Source organism: Panthera tigris, chromosome E2 (genome assembly GCF_018350195.1).
Source record: "Panthera tigris isolate Pti1 chromosome E2, P.tigris_Pti1_mat1.1, whole genome shotgun sequence".
NCBI classification, from domain to species: Eukaryota; Metazoa; Chordata; class Mammalia; order Carnivora; family Felidae; genus Panthera; species Panthera tigris.
In genome coordinates, this window is record NC_056674.1 from 60,402,570 (window position 1) to 60,412,290 (window position 9,721).

The 9,721-nt window shown below is 65.3% G+C and overlaps 2 protein-coding genes across 2 annotated transcripts; one reads left to right on the top strand and one right to left on the bottom strand.

Moving 5' to 3' along the window:
- Positions 1-2,350: 2,350 nt before the first annotated feature.
- On the top strand, positions 2,351-6,810 carry CDT1 (chromatin licensing and DNA replication factor 1). Its single transcript, XM_042969142.1, has 10 exons — positions 2,351-2,675; positions 3,234-3,329; positions 3,408-3,562; positions 4,085-4,282; positions 4,381-4,526; positions 4,693-4,793; positions 5,225-5,413; positions 5,660-5,788; positions 5,861-6,062; positions 6,479-6,810. The coding sequence occupies exons 1-10, from the start codon at positions 2,445-2,447 to the stop codon at positions 6,640-6,642; spliced, it is 1,611 nt and encodes a 536-aa protein (XP_042825076.1). The 5' UTR covers positions 2,351-2,444; the 3' UTR covers positions 6,643-6,810.
- Positions 6,811-7,239: 429 nt separating this feature from the next.
- On the bottom strand, positions 7,240-9,721 carry APRT (adenine phosphoribosyltransferase). Its single transcript, XM_042968113.1, has 5 exons — positions 9,635-9,721; positions 9,397-9,503; positions 8,186-8,319; positions 7,877-7,955; positions 7,240-7,630 (listed from the first exon to the last, which is right to left on the bottom strand). Exons 1-5 carry the CDS (start codon positions 9,712-9,714, stop codon positions 7,488-7,490), a joined length of 543 nt encoding a protein of 180 aa, XP_042824047.1. The 5' UTR covers positions 9,715-9,721; the 3' UTR covers positions 7,240-7,487.

Genomic DNA, 9,721 nt, shown 5'->3' on the forward strand with positions numbered 1-9,721 from the left:
GACTCCCCCCTCACACGGGCAGACTCATTTTAGATTCACGTTCTTGATCCCACAAGAGCCTGTGAAGGGTCCTTTAGGACGCAGCTATCCCCAGAGCCATTCGGGCCTCCCACGGCCTGCTTCTGCCTCTGCTTGTGCCCCAGGGAGCCGGCCAGAGCACAGCAAGGCCACGCATGTCCCTCCCAGGAGTCCCCCTGAGGAGAATGTGCCTGGGAGTGCGTGGCCGAGTCACGCAGCCATGTGGTGGCCAGGCAGGCAGGGAGTTCTCTCTTATGGGGGGGTTCCCGGATTTGTCACGAGCCTAGGGCCTGCCTCCCATCCCCACACAGCTCTCTTGGGAAGCACGAGCCTAGCCAGCACGCTGTGGTTCCAGGCGGGTGGGTAGGCAGGTGCAAGACAAATGAAATGCTGGCAGAAATTCCTAAGCATTTTGGAGGCTCTGGGAAGGCTCCTGCTTCTCAGCTTATCTACGGAGGGCAGGGACTGGGCCAAACCACCGGCTGGGAGCCAGATATCGGAGTCACTTGCGGTTAGATTCAGCTGCCTGTACCTCTCCAAGACCAGGATTGTTTACCTTCTAAACGTGAAACAGAGCATAGAGAACCACAGTGTATTTGGGAGAGAAGACAGTTCCCGCCCTCCTGATGAGCAGCTATGAGCAGAAATATTTACAAAGTCCCCTTATCACCATTGGTCTGAAGAAGAGGCTGTGCCTAGAATTCGTGATGCCATTACAGTCCCAGAATCCTACGCTCTCCCTCTAGAATGCATAGCAAGCTTACATTTGGAGTGTTCCCTTCTGACTGAGGTCAATTCTTTTTTTTTTTTAAGTTTATTTATTTTCAGAGAGACCGTGTGAGCAGGGAGGGGAGGGGCAGAGAGAAAGAGACACAGCATCCCAAGCAGGCTCCACACTGTCAGCACAGGGCCTGACGTGGGGCTCAAACTCACAAAACCGTGAGATCGTGACCTGAGCCGATACCAAGAGTTGGATGCTTGACTGACTGAGCCACCCAGGCACCCCTCAACTGAGGTCAGTTCTTGCCTCTAACCCCCAACCACTGTTTTGATTACAAAATCTATTTCACCAGGGCGCCTGGGTGGCTCAGTGGGTTAAGCATCCAACTTCGGTTCAGGTCATGATCTAGTGGTTCGTGGGTTCCAGCCCCCCACATCCGGCTCTGTGCTGACAGCTCAGAGCCTAGAGCCTGCTTCCAATTCTGTGTCTCCCTCTCTCTCTGCCCCTCCCCTGCTCACACTCTGTCTGTATGTCTCTCTCAAAAATAGATAAACATTAAAAAAATTTTTTTTTAATAATAAAAAAAAGAAAACTATCTTACAGGGCCACCGGGGTGGCTCAGTTAGTTGAGCGTCTAATTCATGGTTTCGGCTCAGATCATGATCTCGCGGTTTCGGTTTTGTGGATTCAAGCCTAGCATCCACTTGGGACTCTCTCTCCTCCTGCCTCTCCCCTGCTCGGTGCTCTCTCTCTCTCAAAATAAATAGTCTTAAAAACAAAACAAAACAAAACAAAACAAAACAAAACAAAACAAAACGACACGACACATATTTTAGGTGGTGGCCTAGAGCACAAATAGCAAAACGGAAATGGAACAGCACTTAGCCTTAAAAATGCTGGTTGCAACCCTGTCCGCGGATCCCTGGGTGGCCGATAACTTGCTACAGGCCGTCCACAAAGTATGAACCTGGGACATACGGGAAACGGTCGTTTCTGTTTTCCCAGCGCTCGGCTCCTTACGGAAAGCCTGGAGAAGACGGAGGAACAAAGCCCCCAAGCCGGCGCTGGGCCTTCGGAGGACACCCCGCCGGCGGCGCCCTCGCGCCTCCCGGGCAGCGGGGTCTCCAGGACTCCAGACGACCTCGGCCGTAGGCTCTGGGGACTAACACGCCCTTTCTTGCCACTGATCCCGTTCTGAAAGCCACTCTTCCTTTTAAAAACATGGCAGCGGGACTGACATACGATTCGCACCCAGAGCCGACGCAGGGGTCTTCGTGCGGGGATCTGGCTGCCCCGGGGCGCCTCGCCGCGGAGGGCCAGTGTCGTCCAACGCGCACCGCTTGCAATTCAAGCAGGAAGTACGTAGCACGTCTCTCCGCTCCGGGACCGCACTGGCTCGACGACCGCCGCCGGCCGGGGAGGGTCGTCAAATCCCTAAGCCCCGCGGAGGCGGCCGGCTCTACGGCGCATGCGCGCTGCGGCCCGGCAAAAAGAGCACCAGTGCGCATGCGCCCCGGCGAGTCCATTTCCCGGCCTCCCCCGCATCCCGCCCTGGCGCCGAAGGTTCCGCCCGCGGAGGGGCGGGGCCACGCGCGGCGGGAAAATCGGCGCGGAGCGCGGCCCCATTTCCGGCCCCGGACTGTACCCTGCTCGGTCTCGGTCCCGCCGGGTCCCCGGCCCCCGGCCCCCGGCCCCGGGTCCCGCCATGGCACAGCCCCGTCTCACCGACTTCTTCGCGCGCCGCCGCCCCGGACCCCGCGCCGCGCCGCCGCGGGCCAAGCCGGCCTGGCGCACCCCGAGCCCCGCCAAGCCGGCACCCCCCACCCCGGCCCGGACCCCGGGAGGCAGCCGCAAGCGCGCCCGCCCGCCCGCCGAGCCCACGCGCGACCACCCCGCGCCGCCCGCGCGCAGGCGGCTGCGGCTCCCGGCCGACACGGTGAGGCCGCGGCGGGGAGAGGGGGGAAACTGAGGCCGGGGCGGGGGGCGGGGTGAGTGGATGGGCACCGACGGGAGAAAACACTTGGAGGGGAGAGCCGGGAAACAGGGCGGGGTGGCCCCCAAAAAGACTTGCCCTGGAGGGAGGGCGCAGACCAGGGGGTTGCATGCACACGGTAAACCGAAGCCTCGAGAGGGAGGACTCGACCATTCGGAGAATGGGCCTGGAGCCGCTGCGGGAGACAGTGGAGAAAGCGCGGGGCCGGGTCACTTGAGAGCCGGCAGGTGGGCCGGCCTGCCGGAGAGCACGTCAGTGGGGGTGGGGACGGAAGGCACTGGGGTTAGCAGGGCCGGAGGGCCCGAGCGCAGTGGGCGGCTGTGTGTCTAGCTTGCCAGCGAGGCTGGGCAAGGGGTCAGGCCTGGCCCCTCTGACTTGACTCCAGCAGAAACTGTCATTGGTGCCCCCAGCAGCCGGTGTGTAGCCAGCTGAGGGAAGTAGGAAACCCTCTCTTACCGCAGGGTGTCCTCACTCGTTCTCCTTTGCGGTCCTGTCCACCAGGTCTCGAGCCCCAGTGCCCTGGCTGCCCCAGGCTCCCCAGAGGAGGCCACTCTCTCAGCAGGTCAGCTGCCCTGCTTGGCAGCCCAGGAGGACAAGGTGAGGCTGGCCCCGGGGGGGGGGAAGGGAGAGCGGTGTGGGGGTGACGGGCCAGCTGATGGCATCTTGTGTCCACAGGCCTCCTCAAAAGTCACACTTTCTGAGCTCAAGTCGTGCCTACAGCGGGCACGGGAGCTAGGGGCCCGGGCCCAGGAGCTGAAAGCAAGTGCCCAGAGGAAGGATGCTGGGGAACCACGCGTGCCGGAGGACCAGGGGCAGCCAGCAGGGCCACGGTGAGTCCTGGGTGGGCAGACAGGCACCCAGGGAAAGGCTAGGCTGGTGGGAAGATGGCAGGCGGGACAAGGCTGGGGGGCTGCTCCCTTTCCAGTCCCTGCCACTCACTTGCTCTGCACCTCAGCCTCCATCCATAAGAGGGTGCCCGTTCTTGCCTCAGTGGCCCTTGTGACTTTGGAATGCCGTCTACAGCTGCCGTTTGTTGGGTATTTGTCTCCTGCGCCCGTGTCTGTCCTCCCCAGCTCCTGAGGTCATATGTGCCTCGTAGAGATAAGGAGCCAGGACTTCCCTAGGTGACCGGGCGAGATGTGAGGCCACGCTTTTCTGGTTCCAGGCCTAGTGCTGGTGACGGGAGACTGGGCGCGCCGGGGCTTTGGGACTGGTGTGTGGTGTGTCACGGGAACAGGGACGGTTTTCAGGCCCCGGCTCCGGGGTCTCCCTGGCCATTTGGCCTGCCTGCCGTTGGTGTTGGAGGGTGTGGGTCTGGTGCTTCTCCTGAGGCCTCGCTCCCCTCCTGGCAGCGGACAGAAGGCACCCGCCTACCAGCGCTTCCACGCCTTGGCCCAGCCGGGGCCCCCGGGGCTTGTGCTGCCCTACAAGTACCAGGTGCTGGCCGAGATGTTCCGCAGCATGGACACCATCGTGGGCATGCTCTACAACCGCTCCGAGACCGCGACCTTTGCCAAGGTTCAGCAGGGCGTCCAGGACATGATGCGCAAGTGAGTGGCCCGCAGAGGGTGGGGGCCTCACCCTGCCTGTACGGTCTGAGTGTGCCCTTCCCGGCGCGCTCTGTCTGACCCAGCACCTTGTCCCGCAGGCGCTTTGAGGAGCGCAACGTGGGCCAGATCAGAACCGTGTACCCCGCTTCTTACCGCTTCCGCCAGGAGCGCGATGTCCCCACCTTCAAGGATGGCGTCAAGAGGTCCGATTACCAGCTTACCATCGAGCCGCTGCTAGACCAGGGTGAGCGCGCTCTGACTGAGGTCACGCGTGTCCGAGCCTCGGTCTCCCCGCCAGTGACACTGCGTGGTTTTGGGCGTGGCGTGAGGCGTCGGGAGACCAGCAGTCTGGGGGCCTGGGTGACGGGGCGGGCCCGGGCTGGGGGCTCAGGCCTGAAGTCTTCCCGCAGAGGCTGGCAGCACGGCTCCCCAGCTCACGGCCTCGCACCTCCTGCGGCGCAGACAGGTCTTCGGCCAGAATCTGGTGGAGCGCGTCCGGGAGCACCACAGGGTGAGTGACGGGGGCGACCGGCTCCGTCCTCGGAGGAAGCACCTCCCCGGCAGGCCCTGGGCTGGGCCCCGGACCGTCCCTGTCATAGCTCCGTCTTACCCCGCCGGAGACGGGCCCTCGTGAGAGGCTGACTCTTCGAGTTCTCTTCACCCGTCTCCGTGGCTGCCTCGTGGGGTGGGTGCGGGGCTGGGCGAGAGCCCCGCTCCTGGTTCCCCGGTGGAGGGCCGGGAGCTCAGGGCTGCAGCCTCAGGCCCTGGGGGCGCGTGATGGGCTCAGTGCTGCTCTGTGCCGGGTGTCGTGCCCTTTGGCCCAGCTGAGCACCTGAGCCCAAGATGGCCCGACTGGGCGGGCTAGGAACGCAGCAGCCCTGCCCGGCCCCGCCCAATGCAGATGTGCCTGGGCTCACCTGGCACTCGCGTCTCCTCACACAGGCCTTCCTCGCCTCCCTGAACCCGCCCATGGTGGTGCCTGAGGACCAGCTGACACGTTGGCACCCCCACTTCAATGTGGACGAAGTGCCTGACATCGAGCCGGCCGAGCTGCCCCAGCCCCCCACCACGGAGAAGCTGGCCACCGCCCAGGAGGTGCTGGCCCGTGCCCGCAGCCTGATGTCACCCAGGGTGAGGTCGCCTTAGGGCTTGCGGGGCGGGCACCTGACAGGCTCCATGCTTGGCCCAGCGCCTCCGGGGTGGTGGGACGTGCCCTCCCCCCTTACGGAGCGCTGCCTACTTGGCAGGCTGCGCCCTGGGCACCGGCCACCTGCCGTGACGCTCAGGGCGAGCCTAGGCCGGCAGACAGTGACCTCCCTGGGGCCGGGCCGGGTGGGGGGGGCGGGCCTTCTGATTCTCCCCTCTGAACTGCCTCAGATGGAAAAGGCCCTGAGCGACCTGGCTCTGCGTACGGCCAAGTCCGGCAGCCCCGGGTCCCCCGGCCCTGCCCCGCCGGCCGCCCCGCCTGCCGCCCTGAAGGGGGTGTCCCAGGACCTGCTGGAGCGGGTGAGTGTCCGGGGTCCTGGCAGGGGCCCGTGGGACCGGCTCCCCACTGACCGTTCTCGGGGCCTACCGCAGGTCCGCCGCAAGCAGGCGCAGAAGCAGCTGGCGCAGATGACGCGGCAGCCGGAGCAGGAGCGGCGGCTGCAGCGGCTGGAGCGGCTGCCCGAGCTGGCCCGCGTGCTGCGTGGCATCTTCGTGTCGGAGCGCAAGCCCGCCCTCACCATGGAGGTGGCCTGCGCCAGGATGGCAGGCAGCTACCGTGCGGCCCTGAGCCCTGGTGTGTGCAGGGGCGGGGCCGGGCCCTCCCTGTGCCCCCTCCCTGTGTTCCCCGCTCAGGATGAGGCTGGGCACGGTGTCCTCGAGCCCCCCACCCGGCCCCCAGACCCCCTCAGACAGCGCCGGGCCCCACGGGACTGTGGGTTCCCTCCAGGCTGCAGGGCGACCCCACACCCCCCCTCCAGGCCCGGTGTTGGGCTCAGTGGGAGGGTCAGCTCCTCAGCAAGGCCGTTCTGTCACTGCCCTGGCCCGAGCCCTTCCACCTTCCCACCGTTGGGTCTGCTGCTTGGAGGCTTGGACAGGCCTGCGGGGGGGTGGTCCTAAGGCAGGCCTGCTGACTGGTCTGGACCCCCCCCCATAAGGGGTCAGTACCCCCTCCCAGGCGCACGGCCCTGCTCACATCCTGTCTGTCTGCAGGGGAGATGGAGAAGCACGTACAGCTGCTCTCTGAGCTGCTGCCCGACTGGCTCAGCCTCCACCGCGTCCGCGCCGACACCTATGTCAAGCTGGACAAGGCTGCTGACCTGGCAGGTGTCCTCGCCCGGCTGGCCCACCTTGCCCGTGCCGAGGCGGCGCTGTGAGCCTCGCGGGCCTGGGCTTAGGTCCTTGGCCTGCCGTGTCTCTTTTATTCCCTTTAGGAACACGATGCACTTTTCTTCCCCTCCTAACTCCCCACCAGGGTCCCTGGCCAGTGCGGGTGGTGGGCCCACCCTCTTGCAGAATATTGTCATTAAACTGGTTTCTGTTGGTGACTGTCGTCCTTGGTGTCTTTGGGGGCGTAGTGGAGCGGGGTGGCTTTGCAGTCTGCGCAAGCTTGGGTGAGGCGGTTGGCACAGTGCCCCCGATATGTCCACATGGGAATCCCTGGTGACCCAGTAAGCTCGGTGTCACCGCTGGACCCGTACAAGAGGGAGGCGGACTGCAGGACCGGGGGATGCAGGGGGGACCCGGAGCCCGATTTTTCCTGGAACCTTCAGGAGCCAGCTCCACTCCGCTGACAGTGTCGTGGGCCACCCTGCTGGCGTGACGGACCACAGCAACTGAGAGGCCGTTTGGGCAGCACCTGCCTCCTGAGAGGCAGCTGGGAGCAGAGAGCCACAGGATGCCAGACACACGTCCGCCCAACCCGCCAAGTGGGATTCCCGCACCTCTTGGCCATAAAGATGAAGAATGGCCACTCTAGCAAAGCCCTTTATTCACCTCTTTTCAGTGTTCGTAGGTGGCCCTGCAGTGGCCGGGGCTCCGGCCTGAGCTACCGGCTCCAGGCCTCGGCACCTCCAGAACCTGCAGGAAGGGCCCCCAGGTGGTAGAAAAGGGCAAGTGCAAAAAAGTTAAAAAGAAGTCCAGACGGGTGGCCGGCGCCCCCTGGCGGCCATCGGCCAGCCACGAGGCCGGAAGGCCTCTCCACCAGAGGGAGGAGGGTGGGTCAGTCGTACTGCAGAAGAGAGAAGACCGGCACGGCCCCCAGCTTCTCCCTGCCCTTCAGCGAGGTCAGCTCCACCAGGCTCACGCACTCCAGCACCTCCGCCCGCAGCTGGCCCAGCAGTTCACAGGCCGCACGCATGGTTCCTGAGTGGGTTGGCAGAGGGCACACGATGAGGCCCCACCCAGCCGGGGGGCGGGGAGGGGGAGGAGGTGGTGTGGGGACCAGGCTCCCACCTGCCCACACAGGGTCTCGCGGCTCACGCGTAAACTGTACAGTGCTGAGGCCCCAACCCACGTCTCACATGTGGTCTGAGCCACTTTCCTGCACCCCCAGCAGTCCTAGCACCAGGCCCTGTTTGCCGGGGGGGGGGGGGGGGGGAGGACCCTCACCCCCAGTGGCCAGCAGATCGTCCACGACAACCACCTTCTGCCCTGGCTCCAAGGCGTCTCTCTGGATTTCCAGCTCAGCCTGCAGATGGGAAGCAGGCACTCGGTCTGCACGTCTCCAGACGCGGCCCTGGTGTGCAGAGCCCGGGAGATGGTGCCGACGAGAGCCCAACCCACCCAGCTGCCGCTTGGCTGCGTGAGCTAGGCTGGCGTCTCGGGCAGAGTTGGCATCAGCCGCGGCAGCGACACCCGACCCAGGGGATATCCTCAGGAAACCCAAGGGTCACGGGTGGCGGTGCCCAGCCCGCTCACCTTCCCGTATTCCAACGTGTATGAGGCGGACACCGTGGGGCCGGGCAGCTTCCCTCGCTTTCGGATGAGCACGCAGCCCAAGCCAAGCTCCTGGGCCAGGGAGGGGCCGAACAGAAAGCCTCGGGAGTCTAGGCCTGTTGGTCAGACGTGGGGTGTCAGGGGTGGCTGTGTGGCACGGGAGCACGAGGGTCCCCAGGGGCAAGAAGCCCCTGGCTTTGTTGGCTCCAGCTAAAAGTCCTTGACTGAGCACCTACCTCTGTGCACAGGGCCTGCTGGGTGCTGCAGGGCAGGAGACGGGGACCCAGAAGCGGAAATAACTGTGTGGCCTCTGGGAAGTTACCTGCCTTCTCCCCACAGCCCCGCCGCCAGCCTGTCACTGGGCTGCTAGTAACTAAGGAGCAGACTCAGACGGCTCTTGTCATTCTTGCGGCAGCATCTGCCCTGGAGGGGCTGGCCCCGGGCTATCTCCTGCTACTCCCGAGGTCACTCACGGGGAAGTGCAGGCCCCACCCTCTAGGGGTGCAGCGAGGGAGGGCTTCCAGAGGAAGGAGCCCTCTGAAGAACACAGTCAAGTGAAAAGCCATGGTCCCGCAGGGCAGCGGGGGAGCCGTGGGCGGGCCGGGGCATGGCCTTGTCACGGAGACCTGGCCTGCTGGGGTCCTCCCTGAAGCCCCGTGCTGGGCAGAGGGCCTGGCCCACAGCTCAACACACAGACGGGCAACAAGAGTGTTCTTGGCCCAGTGGACTCTGGTCAGACACCCCTGGGGATACTCAGCCCGTAGCCCCACCAGTCCAGAACGGAGGACCAGGAAGTCGGCGAGAAGGAGGGGCACGGCGATGGGGTGACCTTGCCCTCAGCCGGCCACCGCAAGGACGCGCCCACCCTCAGGCGGCCAAGTGCCGCTCAGCAGGTCCATCCTTACAACCTACTCGAGGGTCGGCAGCCAAGCACGGTGCGACGTTCAGCGTGTCCCCGACGGACGTCCCCCAAGCCTCTCCTAAGCTAACGTGGGTCGCCCCTCGGTCCGCGCCGCTCAGGGCTCAGGGGGGAGGAACGCCCACGGTACCCTCAAGGAGCCTGGCACAGACCCGGCGACCTCTCCGGGCCTCTCGAGACACCCCAGGGCACAGCATCGGCGCCGGGGGCAGGCAGGAGGCCCGGGGAGGGTCCACCCGGGATTCGAGGACCCGCCCCTGCCCCCTCCACTTACCCACGATGTAGTCGATCTTGCCGCCGTGGGTCTCTTTCAGGTGGTTCGACAGGAGGCGGATGGACGCGCGGAAGGAGTCGGGGTCCTTCAGGACGGGCGAGATATCCCTGGCACGCGAGGGCAGGCCTGGTGACCCCCGGGGTCGGGTCCGGGCCCCGCACGGGGACGAAGTGCTCGCTGGCCTGGCCCCGCGCGGTCGCCCCCCCGCCCCGCCCCGCGCCCGACCCCGCCCCCGCACCTGAACAGCACGCCGGGCACGGGGAAGTCCGGGAAGCTGCGGATGCGCCGCGCCACCAACTGCAGGTCGGCGTCCGCCATCGCGGGG

What these genes read in the sequence shown, in the direction of transcription:
- CDT1 (XM_042969142.1), top strand. Translation starts at nt 2,445, where the DNA reads ATGGCACAGCCCCGTCTCACCGACTTCTTCGCGCGCCGCCGCCCCGGA. An exon ending in TGGCAGCCCAGGAGGACAAG is followed by an intron (nt 3,330 to 3,407) that starts GTGAGGCTGGCC and finishes TTGTGTCCACAG; the next exon opens with GCCTCCTCAAAAGTCACACT. An exon ending in CGAGCCGCTGCTAGACCAGG is followed by an intron (nt 4,527 to 4,692) that starts GTGAGCGCGCTC and finishes GTCTTCCCGCAG; the next exon opens with AGGCTGGCAGCACGGCTCCC.
- APRT (XM_042968113.1), bottom strand. Translation starts at nt 9,714, where the DNA reads ATGGCGGACGCCGACCTGCAGTTGGTGGCGCGGCGCATCCGCAGCTTC. An exon ending in ACACGTTGGAATACGGGAAG is followed by an intron (nt 7,956 to 8,185) that starts GTGAGCGGGCTG and finishes TCCCATCTGCAG; the next exon opens with GCTGAGCTGGAAATCCAGAG. An exon ending in CGATCTGCTGGCCACTGGGG is followed by an intron (nt 7,631 to 7,876) that starts GTGAGGGTCCTC and finishes CAACCCACTCAG; the next exon opens with GAACCATGCGTGCGGCCTGT.